Consider the following 18,954-nt stretch of genomic DNA (forward strand, 5'->3'; position numbering starts at 1 on the left):
TCAGGAAGCCATTTTCTATTATTTCTTGCCCAACAAATGCCGCTGACCTGCACCCCGTGTGATGGAAGATGCATCTGGCTCGAAATCCACCAGAACAGTGTCGCTTTTCTCCATGTCTCAAAATGTTCCAGTAGAAAGTGAAGAATCATGGGAAATGGCAATTTCACTTTCACAGGGTTTTTTTAAGGTGCGACTGGACCTTTGGCAGCAATCAGGGTGAATTTTTTTCAAAATTTCCTCTCCATTTGAAAAATCGCTGTGATATTCCAAAATATGAAAAATTGCATATGCTTAGAATTCCTTCTAGAGCTTTGACGTGAATTTTCATGTAGTTTGCTTTCACTGTTATCTAGATATTCTCAGTAATTTCGTGATTGTGTCTATTAAACAATTGATAATATCTAGATAACAGCGAAAACAAACTTAAAAAATGATATTACTAGAGGCATGGAAATTTCGTTTTTGACGAAAACACGAAATATGAAATAACATGCTGTAATGTTCATTTTTCGTGTTTCTGAAAGGTGTGAGGTGTATTTTCCTACCCTGTTTTCTCACGAAATAATGCGAAAGGAACTGCAAATTGTGAAATATACTCAAACAAGAAATTTACCGTTTATATACAGACACGACACATTCTGAAGTCTGAAGTATCCTGTGAGAATTCACGGAAAATTGATTAATTCCGTTGTAAATATTTGAGAAGCAAAAATGGACCCCTTTACACACGAATACTTAATACTCTGGTAAGAGTTTATTTTGTGTAATAAGGGCAGTTTTTAAATCAAATTTAGGATTATATTCACAATTTTAAAACCAAAATGTCATCTTATATAGCACTTTTGACACCGAAATTTTATTTTATTTACCGCTTTTGAACCCGAAATAGACTGTTTTTGTAACAAATTTTTCCTTTCTTATTTACCAAAAATATGTGCCTCTAGATATTACTAAAGAAATCCAACCTGCTAATTTGTATTTGCCTGTTGAAATATACATGTTATACGCAGTGACATAGTGAAAACATGCAGGTTTTCATGTTGGCTGTCCGAAATATTCCGTGTGTAATATGAACCAGTTTTTGGGGGCAAAAATTTTGAAAAAAAAAAAAAAACACACATTATACAGTGCGTCCATTTCCATCTTCAGCCGAGAGATTAGGAGAAGCATGGCGGGCGGCGCTGACGGAGATGCCGACATTTGCGGCCTGTAATGCCCGCTTATTTTTATGGACATATGCAGACATTTATATAAATATTGCAAAACGAGCACTAACCTGTGTTATAATTTATCATCTGTAATTCATCCAAGTTCTGCCCTTATATACACAAAAAATACGCTTTAGAAACGATGTTAAGAGCCACAGATAATAAATCATTTTAATCATAGTTTTGACCAGTAACGTCCTGCTTAAGTTTATATCCTTGAAAGAGTTTTGTGCCGATAGGGATTGTTTGGAGGTTTCGAATGTGCAACACTGTATCAAGATTACGCTGTAGACGAAACCGTTAAAAGTCAATGGTGTTCGTGAGCTTCCTTGCAATCCGAAATCTCCTAGCTCGATTTTTTTGTTCCTTCGCGACAGAGCTGTGAATATAGTGGTGAGTAGATGTAAACCAAGAGCGTGTTAATTTTGTACTGTGTGCAAGTGTTATTATTGGTTACTTGCCGTTACTTGTTTGTGTTATTGCAGTGTGTATGTGTGTTGTCATTGAGAGGATTGGAATGCCAGCCGCAAGGTTCACGTTACGAGAGGGGCTGATAAGTTCTCGGCCCGACCCAGAAGGACTTTAGCTACAGGCACGAAAGTTTCAGGCTATTCAACGTATTCTCCCCGAAAGTCTACACACTTGTCACTTGGTGGATATCAGTGTGAACAACTCTTATAACTAGGGACATTGAATTTTCGCGATGCGCGAAATGGCGAAATGTGAAAAAAAGATGAAATTTTGAAGATTCTGCACGTAACTACACCCTCAATGATGAAATATGCATGAGTTTCACTCGCGAAGTAATGCGAAATGTGTGCTTTTCCACGAAATGAACGCTTTTTCGCGAAATAATCATGAAATATCAAATTAAGTAGAAAACATGCAAAAACTGGCAAACGAGGTTGTGCGTGCAAACTGTCGATTTGTAACGAAACGTTTGCTTAAAGTTTCCTACCACTTGCAGCTGAAGAACGTTTTATCTTCGATCACATCAGGAAGACGTAGCAAATTGGGATTTCCCATGCACATAATCTCAGTTCGAAAACATCGCCCCTGTCAAGCTGCATGCCTTTCTTCCCCCGAATGTCTACTCAACTTCCAGTTTCATTGGACTTGTTAGATGTAGCAGCGATAAGATTAGTCTGTTCCCGCACATCAAGGGAAACAAAGGTGTCATTTGTGTTCAGTCATGAATGAATTTTGTTTATCATCATGTGATTTTCAACATGTGTTTGTGTATGTGCAGTAGTGATTATTTTATTTGTTGGACAGCAAGGATATCCTTTAAATACATACAATGAATAAATCACTTGAGATATGCAAATTTGAAATGAAGTGATTTTGTGTTGATGTTTTATTTTTGGTTGGACAGCTAAGTACTTGTGTATGTGTACAGTATATAAAAATGAAGTAGTTTATCAATTTATAGCTCTTTTGTATGTTGTTTTCTCTCATAATGAAAAAGTGTGTGCCAATTATTTTTTTTTCACTGCTGGTATATACCGCTGATCTAAAATTTTATTTACCGCTCTCCTCAGTTTTTATTTACCATAAATGTGTGTCCCTACTTATAACACAGGTTAGTGCTCGTTTTGCAATATTTATATAAATGTCTGCATATGTCCATAAAAATAAGCGGGCATTACAGGCTGCAAATGTCGGCATCTCCGCAAGCGCCGCCCGCCACGCTTCTCCCGATCTCTCGGCTGAAGATCGAAATGGACGCACGGTACATGAGTAAATATGGTACATATACATCATCTGTTTATGAGTGACTACTTTATCCTCTATATAGTAAGTTAGCAATCAATTTTTGAAGTCATCGAGGTCTATAAAATTATGTCTCTTTACATTGTGCATGGATGTTTGTACACACAGCTAAACATAAAACCTTCTAAATAAAAATCTAAAAATCTACGTATTGGTAATTACTAGAATGAATTAATGTTTATTACAAAACGTAGAACGGCTGGAGAATGATAATGCAACTCCTGCATATTTCTTAAACCGATGTGTTAACTGGAATAACAAATATATCATAACACTAGACGTGCATACTATTTGATTGACCCAAAACATTTTGACTGCTTCTAATAGTTTTCACACTAGATGAGTAACAAATTATGAACACCATGAAACAGTCAATACAGTGGAAATGAGACTGTACGTAAATTCTTATAATGGGGAAAAAATTCAATCATTTTCCTTCATTAGAATCATCATATTGGGGGTTCCACTGTGCATCGTGTGCGAGAAACACCAATAAAAAGTAAATGTCATTATAGAGGGTGATTCATAATTCCCTCTGGGGTTTTGAACTGGTGGCTCAGTCGGTAACGCATCTGACTACCATGCTAAAGGTCCCAGGTTTGATCCCCGGCCAGTTCAAATCCGGGAACTTTTCTAATGATGGAAGCGGCCCCGGTGCCCACCCAGCATCGAATACTATGGGTACCTGGGGGAAACCCTGGGGGGTAAAGGTGGTCAGGTGCGTGATGCTGATCACATCACCCCCATTCACGACCGGATCAAGAAAGTGTGGGGCGTTACCCCCACAACCCCTATACGCCTTCATGGCATGGTGCTATGCACAGGGGAGCACTTTACTTCTTTTTTTTTTTACTTTTTAGAACTATAACACATACAGCAAAAAGCTGCAGGACAGTAAATAAAGAATCTCTCTAAGTTTGGTTAAGTATCTTACAGGTGCTCAATATGTGCACCCCTGGTGATGCGGCAGACATCAATTCTGCCACATACACCCCAACATATCACAATCAATACAAGCATCTGCACATATTGTCTTGTATGTAGATGCATATGTTCGATATTTCGTACGAAATCTCCATTCTACCATCACAACCGACTCACATTTAGCAAATTCCAAAATACAGAACACTTGTGTTCACCAATGCATAGCATGATTGCATTAACTGCATTATACTGTCACCTAGCAGCTAAATCTGCAATTAAGTGATGCGGGTGGAAACTTGGAGAAATTCTTTATGTACTGATATGCACCTTTTTGCTGTACGTGTTACAGTTCTTCTACTATAAACGCTCGAAACCCCAGACGAAATTATGTATCACCCTGTTCAAATATCATGTAAAATAAATCCTGCCAACAGGCGTCAAGCTTTAACCTTCATATTTATTTTGAAGAACTAAGCATTTGTAATTTTTTCTATTTGGATTATCACAACGGTTTTTCGAAAGGAGAGGAAATTTCAATCAGCCAAAGGTACCAGCTGAGAATAATTGCCTTATACAGAAAGAAAAGTAGTTGACTGATCCTTACCAGAAGCAAATCTCACCAATCCATCATCATAAATATAGATCCTCAGTGGATTGATGCTCGTAACAAACACATAGAGACGGAGATCAAACTTGCTCCCATTGATTAGATATGGTTGGGAAATGTACTTCTGTACAATCAAAGGCCTCTTCTTTGGGATCTGCGCCCACTTGTGGATGACTTTGATTCCAGTTCCTCTTGCCGAAGCAGGCTACAAACAAGAATAAAGAATAATTTATGGTCAGTAAGAATGGTGCCATTACATGCCAAAATAGTGACAACACACCAACAAGTAAGCATTACTATCGGATTAAATATTATAGATACTAGAGTTTGGACTCCAATTAAAAATTAACCAGTAGACCTACATATAAACGAGTTAAATCAAAATTTAGCTCATTCAATTCTGCGTTAATCTATGCTAACCAATTTCAACTGGCCGCGGTGGCTCAGTCGGTAACGCGTCTGACTACCATGCTCAAGGTCCCGGGTTTGATCCCCGGCCGGTTCAAATCCGGGAACTTTTCTAACGGTGGAAGCGGCCCCGGCGCCCACCCAGCGTCGAATAACATGGGTACCTGGGGGAAACCCTGGGGGGTAAAGGCGGTCAGGGGCATGATGCTGATCACATAAACCCCACTCACGACCGGATCAAGAAAGTGTGGGGCATTACCCCCACACCCCCTATACGCCTTCATGGCGTGGTGCTATGCACAGGGGAACACTTTACCTTTTTTACCTTTAACCAATTTCATTTTTTTAGTACCCCTTCTATTTTTAATTGTCGTGAGAACAAAAAAGGGCCATTTTTTTTAAGTTTCGCAAACGATCGCTATCTTTGAAATTCTGTAAATCAAAAATGGGTTGTATAATCACTATGAAATTTTAGTAAGGTGCAGGCAGAAAGGTTTTCAACACAATTATTAATTTTCAGGTTTTCAAAATTTCTCAAAAAACCTTTTTTAGTAATTTTGCGAAACAACCTTTTCTTAGTATTGGGTAGTCCTATAAATACAATATTGGTCTTCTTATGTAGCTCTTTGCATCTGTTTTTAAAATGCATTATCATTGTCAATTCGAAATGCAAAACTGATTTTATACAGATTTTTATTCAGAGGAGTAAAGCTGTGCGTGGAACATGGCAACATCAGAAGTATTGAATCGCAACCCCAACTGGCAGTTTCCGCGGTTCAACGGACATCGCTGTGTTCCGTGTTGCCACATTCCGCAAACAGCTTTACTCTGCTGAATAAAAATCTGCATAAAATCGGTTTCACAATGTGAATTGACAATGATAATGCATTTTAAAAACAGATGCAAAGAGTGTCAAAACAAGACAAATATTGTATTTGTAGGACAACCCAATACTAAGAAAATGTTGTTTCGCAAAATTGCTAAAGAAGGCTTTTTGAGAAATTTTTAAAACCTCAAAATTAATAATTATCTTTAAAACCTTTCTGCCTGCACCCTAAAATTTCATAACGATTATACAACCCAGTTTTGATTTACAGAATTTCAAAGACAGCAATAGTTTGCAAAACTAAAAAAAAATTGGAGTCCAAACTCAAGTATATATAATTTTTAATCCGACACTAGGCCCAAATAACTATATTGGGGACAGTCCAGCATTAAGTGTGTGACATTTTACAAAGAAATGTAAGGTTTTAGACATGAGAATGAATTAAAATATTCATAATGAAATGATTTCTTAGAATTATGTAGTACTTTGTGGTGTCTGCTAACAAATGAAAGAAAACTTGATCACGATAACATAGTCCTAATGCATGAAAAGCATAAACGAAAATGTGTTACTTGTGCGAGATGCACCTAAAACAAATTGGTAAAGGTGTAAATGATTGGAATGATATTGCACAGGATAGGGACAGCCATAAACCTTCAGGTTTAAGAATGCTAGAGAGTGTGATGCTTTAAAAATGTAGCATAATTTAACTTCATTTGTCTGAAGGATGTACACTACAGATGCTAATAATTTTGGTTGTTTTGATTGATTGATTCAGTTGGTGTTTTAATTCCACTTATGCACAGTAATGCTAATCGGGACTGGACGTGCAGTTTAAAGTGGCCTCCACCGAGTATCGAACCCGGGACCCCTTGGTTACAAGGCAACAATGCTACCGCTGCGCCATCAGGGAGGCCCAATTTTGGTTGGTGATATATATGCATATTATGTGCATTCACAAACATTTAAACCTTAATGCAATTTAAAACACTAATCATTTTTGGATAAATTCATTTTGTTACTAATATGGAGTAGGTCTATTTCGCAGTGAATGCGCGCCACCGACAACATGTCAGCAAGAAATATCAGGACTATAAAACTGGTATAATTGAAATAACTTCATATTTATTATTTCTATCTTACTATTTCAATAAATAAAACTAGTTTCACATTAGTCAATAACATTAAAAAGCAAAAATTCTGTAAATGAACTCACAGGTTTGATTATCCATCTTTCCTTTCCACAGGTTCTCTCCCATGCTTGTCTTAGAAACTTGATATCCTGAGGCAGTATAAAGGTATGTGGAATGAAACCAAACCTGAAAATTGTAAAACAATTATAAATACCAATGCAGCATAGTTTAGCATTCAGAAGTAATAACAATATAGTGTGCAGCCACACAATGCCGATACACGTTCAGAGCATGCAGAACAAATCAAGGTGAAGAACTTTTCTTAATAACACCTTTTCTATACTATGAGCTCTCAAAAAATGATATGTGCACACACACACACAATATATAAACACACAATGGAGCACAGATTCACAGTTGTCACTGTCATCTACTTTCTTTCATAAATTGCATAAGATAGTGATTGATTGATTGTTGCTTTAAGTCCACTTTATGCACAGTAAAGCTAATCGGGACTGGACCTACAATTTAAAGTGCCTCCACCGGGTATCGAAACCGGGACACTTTGATCACAAGGCAACGACGCTACCACTAAGCCACCAGGGAGGCTGCATAAGATAGTGAATACACCATAATGTGCTAATAAGTAACTTTCTTGAAATAAAAAGATATTAGAAGCTTTACATATAATTAGGGATGGGCCGATATGAAATTTTGGCCGATACCGATAAATTTTCCATATAAAATTTAGATACTGATAACCGATATTCTACCGATCCGATATAAAATTAGAAATGGCCCTTGAAGAACCTGAAAGGTTCATTGACCTTAAGAAATGCGTGTTTCAAGGTGACTAGTGAAAGAGAAATTGCATACTTAGACATTTACCTTTTTACAAAGTAGGGCATGGAGATTATTCATAAAAATTACAACAAAATGGCAAAAATTTGCACTAAATTATCAGATATTTATAGATATATCGGATCGGTAAAATAATCGGCAACTTTACTGATAAACCGATATGCCTATATCGGCCAACCGATAGAGTACCGATTAATCGGTCCCATCCCTACATATAATTTTTAAAAATTATTTTAAAATTTCATTGAAAATGGCAAAAAAAGGGCATTAAAATTAAAAATAGGCAGTAGAATACAAGAGAGGTAAAATGACAAAGCTATTAAAACATTAACAACATAAAAAATGTATTTCAAGAAAAACTGTATCTATAGCTGAAGCAGAAAAAAGGCATTTTGCCAAAACTTCAGAATTCTACTGATGACAAAAGCATAAGGCATAAATAACTTTCCATTTACACAATTCTACAGCTGAAAAACTACACACTTACTCCTTCTTTCCAAATTTTGTCATCAACCTATAGAGATTCTTCCACAGTCTGTCTTTTCTTCCTATTTGGAATGTTCCAGGGAAGTGATTGATTTTCTGGAAATCTTTTATCCCCTTGAAATTGACTGATTTCATATGTTTTCCCCATGTGCCCGTCCATTCATTTGATTCTGGGGAAATAAAAAATAGTCTGGATTAGTTTCAAAAAGAATTTTTGTAACAATTAACATTGGCATTATGGCATTTTACGATATTATCTTATTATTTGTAAGTCAAAGAATATAGCAATATCAGCAAGGGTAGACAATTTTTTTAAAAAAATCAGGTGCCTGCCCCTTTTCTCATAAGAGTAATTATTTCTTGCTTCAGAGTAGCCTTCCTACAGAAGTAATTATGCAATACATTCTAATATATGGTTGACTATACCATATTACTGCAAATTTTAAAATTTGGCTGGCAACAGTGCAAAAACTTATAATGGCATGTTTATTATTCAGATTTAATGACCCACATGATGCAGAAAACACAATCATTAAAAAACACCTACTGTCCCAATTAATTTTAAAAAAAAGTCATGGAAATTTCCATAAGGAAACCCAAAATATTAGGAAAAAATCTTTTTCTAGCATTGAATTTCAAAATTCAGGAAAAAAAATGGACACAATGATCGATAAAAGAAATGAATGAACAATTCATGTTGTTCATGATTTACAATCAGATCTGTTGCCAATATCGGTGATTTCTTTCATCGAAAATTGCAAAAAAATGTTATACCTGTCCATCTGTACTATTTGTAGAAATATAGGATAAAATAAAATTGTTGATAAAACCAGTAAGCTTATACTGACAAATAATAAGAGTACTGCATAATCTGTCCATTTTGCATTCTTGTGTTAGTAACATACGAAGTTTTATTGTCTATTTACCCAAACTTACTTAGATAGGACTTGTGATTAACTCCAAGAAGACCAAGGCACTGAGAATTAACTCCACAAAAACAGACCCGTTTAGTATCGGTGAAGAGGTTATTGAAAATGTGGATAGCTTTACTTACCTGGGTAGTGTGGTGGCAAAAGACGGAGGTGTTGCACAGGATGTATCTCAATGTATCCAAAAAGCAAATGACACCTTTGTGAGGTTCTATCCAGTATGGAAAAACAAGAAAATATCTATGAAGACCAAACTTCGTATTTTTCGAAGTAAAGTTAAGTCTGTGCTGTTATATGGGTGCGAGACATGGAAGGTAACAAAAACGACCACCTCTAAACTACAGACCTTCATCAATCACTGCCTGAGAAAAATGTTGAATATCTTTTCGCTGGAAGTGATTCAAAACCAAGAACTTTGGAGACAGACTGGAGAAACCGAGTGTCCATACGGACAAAATGGCGAAAATGGAAATGGATAGGGCATACGTTGAGGAAGGAAAATGAGGGTGTCGAGAGAGAGGCACTTGACTGGAACCTGCAGGGAAGAAGGAAAAGAGGGAGGCGTAGACAGACGTGGCGAAGATCTGTTCACGCTGAGTCATTGGAGGAAGGAAAGAGCTGGAATGCAGTGAAGAGAATTGCCGTCAGTAGGACCAGGTGGAGATGCTTTGTTGATGCCCTATTTTCCACAGGGAAAAACAGGAATTAAGTCAAGTATTTACCCAGAAGACAAGGCTTCTATTTAAATTAGGAGCTTACTACTTCAGGTTGAATTTACTTACTTCTAACTAGTCTGAACCCTGAGTTCATTAGAGTTCTTCTAACTACTAGAGGAGTTATAGAGCTCAGCTTCCACTTCATATGCTTCTGAATTTCAGGAACTAATGGAGTGGTATCTGAAACAATAAACAACTTCAATTGGTGAATCACATATTTACACAATGAATCATATTGTTTCGGCATGAGTTTTTATCTTCGCAGTGTCATGATGTCAACAATAGCTTTACTACATCCACTTCTTAACACTGTTAAGCCTTGTTTCTTGTTAATAAAACATTAAAATGGTGACCAAGGCAAAATTTATTGTATAAAAAATATACACTAAAAACGTAACATTTCCACCCTCTAACAGGGTCTTCTTCAGATGAAGATTCGCAATAAAAACTCATAAAAATAATGATTAAAAGTAAGTAATGTTTTTTAGCAACATTCTTCTTAAACACAACACAAAGCATACGAACAGCACGATATGAGGCACTTTCAAAGTTTGACAGAGCTTTCGAGGGCTGATCGTGACTCAAGAGACGTAACTTCGACCGTGTCTTCTTCACGGTCTCTTGACCAGTCCTGATGATGACTCAGAGATGGTGTCAGAGATGGTGTCGGACAAACTTTTATAGTGTCTCATATCGTGTTGTTTGTGTGTAGTTCTTTCAATTTCATTAATAGTAGGGCTGAGCCGATACCACCATTTGCCCATACTGATACCCTGACCGATACCGTTACTTGTACAACTCCAGTTTAAAATAGCAAAGATTATTTACCGAGTCATAAAAAAAAAAAGTAGTTGTTTCCGAAAAAATCGGAAACCCATTCTTGTCATCTGGAATAACCTGAAGGGAGGAAAACGATGTAAAAATATAGAAATATTTAATGCTCATCTGGCCGGCTCTGTATATGTCCTGCTGTCCATTATTCTCTGTCAATTGCAATAAAAATAAGTCACCAAAGTGTCGGTATCGGCCAGCAGTCACACAGAAGGGTAGAGCACAAGAAAATCCACAACCCTCCTTCCCACAGCGACATTCATTCCTTTCTCAAGAACTCCAGAATGAGCCTAGCATGATAATAATGAGAGTTTTGAAAAAGTCCATGTTCTTCCCCAACGAGTCTGGGAGCAAGCATTGGCAATGAATGGTTTCTTTTGTTTTCATACAGCGTTGACCACCAGGCAGTTACATGCTTTCAATGTCATGCTTGAGTGCAGTGCTTTCACGTTAGTCCTCCCCTCTTATCTTGTCATCTGCTTCCCAGGAGGGTGCAGCATTTCTCAGAAATGTACATGGAGTTCCTGTGTGGGACCCCAATCTGTCAGAAGAAAAGGTGAGTGAACGAACCTTTGATAAGGACAAATCTTGACAAATGAGTTAGTTTCTCTTGGCCGCTCTAGCCACTCAAAATGTTTGGTATCGAATCGCATCGGCAAAGAAAATTCAACCAACACTTACTGATACCAATACATTGGTATTGGCTCAGGCTTACTTACTAGTATTTGAAATACAACATTCTGTTTCATATTCATTACTTATTCCACTTGCACAATTAAAGGAATAGGAATATTGACGATTTATATCATGATGTTCATGATACAATTTGAATTTTTTTCTTCTAAATGAGCTAAATTTGAGCAAGATTATAACAATTAATCAAATGAACACTACAACCTTGTATGTTTCTTTTCACATGCACATATTAGTTCAAAATGTCTTGAGCTGACATGGACAATACTGCTTCAACTTGCTTGAGCTTTAGGTAAATTTCAACAGATCAATAGTTGTTAGTTTGTTTGTGTGCGTATGCCAAAATGTAAGTAAACTTATACGTTGTTCTGACAACCCTGAGGAACAGTCAGGCCCGTAGCTAGGATTGATCTCCAGGGGGGCTCACGGGTTATCAGGAGGGGCTTTGTAAACCAATTCAGTTTTTTAAAAATTTAACAGTATTAAATGAAGGCAAATTATGTGTGTGGAGGTGGGGGGGGAGGAAGGGGCCATTATGTTACATAAAATTTATAAATATCACACAAATACACTAGACTCTCGCTAATCCGGCCATTCCTTGCACATATGGGTGCCGGATTCGCGGAAGTGCCGGATTATTGAGAGGGTCGGAAATTACGTACTACTATGTAGTTTAAACACATAGGGACTATACAGGCTGTACTTTACGTGTTTCCTTTTAGAAGCCATAGTATGTACTGAACTTTACAGTAAGAAAGTCACAATTTCAAATACTGTACGTATATATAGCATTGTTTAATATTTTTAACTAACAACATTGTTGAACATGATAATTCATTGTTGTGCGCGTCATTTCTGCTTGAGTGACTACAGGCTGGATGTGGGCCGGACTACTGAGAGGGTGGACTATTGAGGGCCGGATTAGCGAGAGTCTAATTTACTACATATTTCTACATTTTTAAGATATATCTTGAAGTTTTAATTGACTGTTACTGAAATCATCCCTTAAAGACTATCATACTGCTTTAGATAATACAGATATTTATATCACAAAAAAGACACAATATTCAATCACAGCGCCTACAGTACATTCCACCCCCGCCCGAAGCAATGAAACTCCCCTTCGTTCCCAAAACTTGGGAGCTGTTGACCTTTGATGCAGATGCGAAAGAAATTTGCATGATGACAGTCAGAGATCTCTGTATAAATGGAGGCCACAAGAGGGGCAGTGAAGGTACAGATAAAGAAGCTCCCCTATGAAAGAACTTACAAAGTCTAGATAATCTTCTAAATACTTGCAGCTGCTTAGACTTCTGTTCATAAACAAGATGATCGAATGTAATAGCTGCTGTTCATGTTCTTTGGATTTATCCTTAAAGTTGTGAGCTGTCTACATTTTCACTCTTCACTGCAAACAAATTATACAAAATAGTTTTGCCTAATGTCAAGGCGGGCTGACATGCAATCTAATTGGCGACATGTGTATTTCAGAAATCCATGCGAAAAAAATTCACTTACCTTTTGTATCGTGCATGCTAAAGCGTATATATGGAGGTACATGAGAGAACATACTAGGCCTGAGAGGAGAAATTAAATCTTCAATTGCCTTCTCAACTAATGCAGCTGCTTCTTCCCTTGTACCTGCTGAAAATAAATTCGAGGGTTAATTCACAGGTTGTTAAATACAGCATATAATTTCTTTTAACAAAGTATAAACCTACATTTTATGCCAAAAGATTTCACACTTTCCTGCATTACACATTTAATCTTGATGCTCCCAACATAGCAAAATGTTATAAATTATCCTCGATTTCACATTTTACCGTATTATAAGATTTTTTCAGCTTGATCCCCCGAAAAATGAGGTTCTACTGTATACAAATTACAAGTGAGTTGGTAAAGACTATAAAAGACACTACGTTTCAATCACATTTCTGAAATAATCAAATATTACTATTTCTTTATGAGTATTTTATTGCAATGTATCTGTGTTGTGTGTGTCCTATAGGAATATCTACAGAACACATATGATCTAAAGTTCGAAGTTGAAGTCCACTTAATTCACAGTCAGGCTAATTGGGACTGGGCCTACAGTTGAAAGTGGGATGAACCATTGTGCAAGCCCACCTTGTATCAGAAAAAACGTATGTAGGGACATGAATATTCAATTATTCAATGTAAAACAAATTACAAGATTGCACATGGTAATGCTATTTTCAGCAACTGTCGAAAGACAAAGGGTAGACATTTCTACCAAATTCAGTAAAGAAATAATGTTGAGTTAATGGAAAATAAACTGAAAACAAAATTTTAAGTATTACTTACAGACTAGGTATTTACCAAATCTACAATATCCTCAAAGTTGTGTGTGCCATCTCAATGGCACAGTGGTAGCGTCGTTGCCTTGTAATGAAGGGGTCCCAGGTTCGATACCTGCTGGAGGCACATAGTGGTTCGGATCCCATTTTAAACTGTAGTTCCAGTCTTAATTAGCCATACTGTGCATAAAGTGGACTTAAAACATCAACTCAATCGATCAAAGTTATATGTAAATTTTTAGAAGCTTGGTTATGCAAGCAGTGGCGTAGCAACATATAGCGAGGCCCTGGGCAAGATTAGAATGTGAGGACCCTATCCATTCTTTAAACCTCATTTGGTAGCATACATCTGACACCTTTCGTCGGTAACTGGGGATTATCCTTCACCCCAGAGATTTCGTATACAATTCAATTATATATATGCCAGTTCTTTCCATAAGAATTAATATATTACTTTATTATATATATATAAAAAAAAGTGGGGGTAACGTCCCACACTTTCTTGATCCGGTCGTGAGTGGGGGTGATGTGATCAGCATCACGCCCCTGACTGTCTTTACCCTCCCAGGGTTTCCCCCAGGTACCCATGTCATTCGACGCTGGGTAGGCACCGGGGCCGCTTCCGTTAGAAAAGTTCCAGGATTTGAACCGGTTGGGGATCAAACCCGGGACCTATAGCATGCTAGTCAGACGCGTTACCGACTGAGCCACCGTGGCCACTACTTTATTATATGGAACTTTATTTAATTTTTACAATTTTGAAAGTAAAATTAACTAAAAATTGCTGTTAAACGAGGCCGGATTACGACCGGATCCATACACACTTCGCACATGCTGTTCTTCATTGTTCTCACAATTTCAGATTCTCCATCATAATCGAAGTCATTCTTTTCTTTCAAAATTTGACACACAAAGTAGCAAATTTATGGTTGGTCACCTTTTTGAATGGTATATTGCATTAGTGTAAAATAAAATTTTCATGGAAGGTAACAGGAGCGATACCACGACAGAGGGTTGATTATTTGCACCAACAATGTTCTTTCCAACAACTGATTGCACCTACCAACTGATTGTGCTTGAAAATTTACGCAGGAATACCAACATATGAAAAAGAAAATTACTCTGGGGTGGTGCATTAACCCCTTTACCACGTTAAGGGTTAAATTTGAAATCTCAATGTGAATCAATACAAAATCTCCAGGGATAGGTCAGCAAATTATCATATTTAAATAATAATAAATTATTGACGAAAATTATATTTAATAGTTTCAGTCACCCTAAAAATGTCTTTCTCGGTTTTCCTGGAGCTGAAATCTGAAGCTTTATGAAGGAAGGAAGAACTGCTAATATTATCCATGCCCTTCTTGAGTTGAAAACAACGCAAGCATTTCAATGCCTCACACTTGCTTCATTGCAGTTGGAGGTACTTTATTGTTAACATATTAAAATCGGGATTGCTTCTTATTCAAGAAAAGAATAAATCGGTAAAAATGTCCAAGCAATTATCATGAATTTTTACGAAATTGTTTCACATGAGAAATAAGACATTAATTTTTACTTTCTTTTTGGGCCCTTTAGTAAGGCTTAGGGCCCGCCCGCCTGTATATTACATCCCTTATTTGACGTATTCATTCAAATCAAAACGTATGTAACTAGAATTTACAGCCAGATAATAACAGAATGTTTGAATGTTTTGCCCACAAAAATTAGCCTTTTTTCTCACATCTATTTTTTATATTTTTCGTGGAATGCGAGGCCTCAGGCAGTCGCCCACATTACCCACCCCTTGCTACGCCACTGTATGCAAGATAGGAATATGAATAACTTCTGTATTGTAATAAAAACAAAAAAAAATCTTCCATTTTAATTTTGAGTTACGTGAATCTAAGAATAATTTAAAGCAAAATATGAAAAACGCATTTACGTTCTATTACAGTACTAATGTTATAGTGAGGAAGGGTCGCTAATATATTAGTCAGGCATTGTCATTAAAATGAAATACGTACTTTCATCAACAGAGATCCTTTCCTTTAGTTTGTCATTTAGTGAAATAGAACCTAAACTTTCACCCACAGCAGATGGTGTATTTGAATCACTGGATACGGTTGTAAAACTACTCAAAACTGAATGATCATCTTAAAGAGAAGAAAGCTCCATGAATTAACCATATTTAAAATTACACAAACATAAACTCAATTACAATAAATTACATAATTTACACACGTCATTAAGTGTAATGTATAGTTTCCTATGCTTAGTTCCCAAACCAATTAAATGGAAGCGAAGGGAAGAATTTCAGGTTTTCAGCCAAGTACATGTAACACATGCCTGGTATGTTTAGAGCATTATGAAACACGTCATACCGGGTGTCCGAGAAGTCTTTGTATGAAAACAAAAATTAACTGCATCCGCTATATGCAACATACACATGAAAAAAAGGTACCAAAATGTTCGGAAACTATTTAAGTTTATTTTGTTTCAGGTTTCTGTAACGTTGCAGTAGTGTAGCAGTGCCAGTGTCCAGCAAACCGGAAATGTACACAAATCAGGAAAAAGCTGAGTGTGTCCTGTGGTTTCACGAGAGCAGGTCACAAAAAACAGTGCAGAGACAGCTTCAAACATCGTACGGAAAGGGGCCGCCCGATGGTAGGAGCATTAAGTCGTGGTATGACAAATTCAAGACCACAGGATCTGTTGCTGACAGACCGAGAAGTGGCCGACCATCAACCTCAGACGAAAGGGTGGAAGATGTCAGAGTGGCTTTGTGCGCAGTCCGAAGAAATCCGTGCGTACGGCCTCACATGAATTACAGATGCCAAAAAGTTCTGTTCATGATGTGTTACACAAACGTTTACTGTTTCGTGCGTCCAAAGTGCAAATCCAGCAGGCTTTGTTGCCCAATGACGGCAAACGTCGGTATAACTTTGCGGTGAAAATGTTATCACGCATTGACGCTGATAATGGCTATCTGGAACATGTTGCTTTAGATTTTTTCTATGGGGTTATGTGAAAGACAATGTCTACAGAACTCCTGTATCCGATCTTGCAAACTCTGCGACAACGGATAACCCAAGTCATCACATCAATCCCTCCTGTGATGTTGGCTAATGCATGGCGATAAGTTCAATTTCGACTAGATGTACTCCGCTCTACCAAGGGTGCTCACGTGGAGATTTATTGATTTCTTTCCTATTGCCAATAAAACTTGAATAGTTTCCGAACATTTTGGTACCATTTTTTCATGTCTATGTTGCATATAACGGATACAGTTAATTTTTGTTTTCATACAAAGACTTCTCGGACACCCGGTATTTATTTTATGGGTTTAAAACACTTTATAGCTGAATGGTATTCAAATTAAACACACTCTTTGTTACATATCTAAATATGGAAACATGTACTTACTTTATTTGCAAAACTATATAGCGACGTTTCTACTAATTAAAGTGAACTCAACCTTGAACTTAGGATGTTGAGCAAGTTTAGTAGTGGCCACCATAATTAATAAAAGCATCCTTAATTAATTTCCACTGTAAAGTATTTGATTCCAGTGTAATAATACGGCATTTTTTATTCCCTGAAATAGATGCTATTTTCCATGTATTATTTGTCTCCTGTTGTGGTTTTTGTTTTTAACATAGGGAATTTTTAACCAGCGAATACTTCCGAGTTTTTATGCTGTCACCGTAAGTTTTTTACCTTCTCTATCCTCAACCTGAATCCTCAACTTACGATTTGACAATACTGTACCATGTTTGGCACCTAAAGTTTTTTATTCTATTACCTGATGAAGGAAGTAGTAAAGACTTCCAAAACGTCGTTCTGAAACATTCCTACTCACTAACGTAAGTTATCTCTAGAATTTCATGTATTAAATGAAATTTCTGAAAACAATTTCCTAACCAGTAACAATGACTTTCGATATTATATAGATGGTTGACAGGAATAATGTAAGAATCATATCCTACCTTCTCCACTATCGTCTGCAAATCCGAAGTGACTTCTATTATCGTCATCACTGCCAAAAGGAACTTCAGGAGGAAACCTGCATAAATAAATAAAATTAGGTAATCTTACTCAGGTTCAATTTGATACAAAACAAATAAAAATGCATGACAAATATAGCACATTCCTTTACAAAAATATTCTTAAAATATATGACTAATTCTGGCATCTTAATCATCATGAGGTCATATTTATTGCTATGCACACCTTTCAGTAGGAGCAAGACCAAATGATCAGCTGATATTAGTACGAGGGTTATTTTTTAATTAACGTCAGTTTTGCAATAAAAACGAAGTAAATATTTTTAAAAAAAAATCGTAGTTCGTTACGATAAATGTTTAAACCGGCAAGGAAATTATGTAGAAAAATAGAGAAGTGTATGTAAATTCAGAAAATAAATGTTTCTTTTAAAAAAAACATTTACTTAATTCGTTTTTATTGCAAAACATACCTTACTTTAAAAATAACCCTCGTATATTAGTAAATTACCAATGATTTTATTCATTTCATATAGATTTGTTACGATGATTTTTGTGATGTGAGGAAATGCCAATATGAAATTTACCAAGTCTGATAAATGATATTCTAATCCAAGTTAAAACAACAAATGCAATTCACTGAACTTGAGTGACTCATTTAGCCTCCTTAATTAATGTATGTAACCATAACTAGGAATCTGAATGGGTAGGGACCTTGAATTTTCACAAACTGAACACATTTCCATGCATTCGAAATTGGCACTAAACACAGATTGTGGCCTTTTTAGCGATTTTCAACACTTTTTGTGCTTAAAAAATGACAAATACTGTGAAAATCCAGCATTCACATTTGCCAGAGTCTGAATTCATTCTTGGCTAACATCCTAACAAAAATGAAGTGAAAATTTTAATAAGGACACCTGAATCCCTCGTGCAAGTTTTCAAGAGCAAAAATAAACTCAAGCATAATTCTTGGTTTCCAAGGTTATCACTCACTCACTCACTCTCACTCTCTCTCTCTCTCTCTCTCTCTCTCTCTCTCTCTCTCTCTCACACACACACACACACACACACACACACACACACACACACACACACACACACACAAACACACACACACGCAAGAGTTATATGCAAATAAAATATAAGTTTACCTTTCTGAAAAACTGCATTGTGGTGAATGGCACTCAACATCCTTGTTGATTCTAGATTCATCACAGACACTAGCTGACTTGTGAAGATGAGCAGAAGAATACTG

The 18,954-nt window shown here is 36.6% G+C and overlaps 1 protein-coding gene across 3 annotated transcripts in view; it reads right to left on the minus strand.

Annotated features, from left to right (window-relative positions):
* The window catches only part of LOC145996179 (uncharacterized), a 76,394-nt gene that overhangs the window by 55,489 nt on the left and 1,951 nt on the right, over positions 1-18,954 (minus strand). For 2 of the 3 annotated variants that reach the window (XM_083132534.1, XM_083132537.1), the window contains exons 2-9: positions 18,851-18,951; positions 17,682-17,758; positions 15,720-15,848; positions 12,914-13,039; positions 9,938-10,051; positions 8,228-8,396; positions 6,963-7,065; positions 4,510-4,717 (exon numbers count right to left, since the gene is read on the minus strand). In XM_083132534.1, coding sequence (XP_082988660.1) covers positions 4,510-4,717; positions 6,963-7,065; positions 8,228-8,396; positions 9,938-10,051; positions 12,914-13,039; positions 15,720-15,848; positions 17,682-17,758; positions 18,851-18,951 — 1,027 coding nt within the window. The remainder of the gene's footprint in view (positions 1-4,509; positions 4,718-6,962; positions 7,066-8,227; positions 8,397-9,937; positions 10,052-12,913; positions 13,040-15,719; positions 15,849-17,681; positions 17,759-18,850; positions 18,952-18,954) is intronic. The other variant, XM_083132535.1, reaches the window with a different exon arrangement.

This window comes from Lepisma saccharinum, chromosome 12 (assembly GCF_977018435.1).
Source record: "Lepisma saccharinum chromosome 12, izLepSacc3.1, whole genome shotgun sequence".
Lineage (NCBI taxonomy): Eukaryota > Metazoa > Arthropoda > Insecta > Zygentoma > Lepismatidae > Lepisma > Lepisma saccharinum.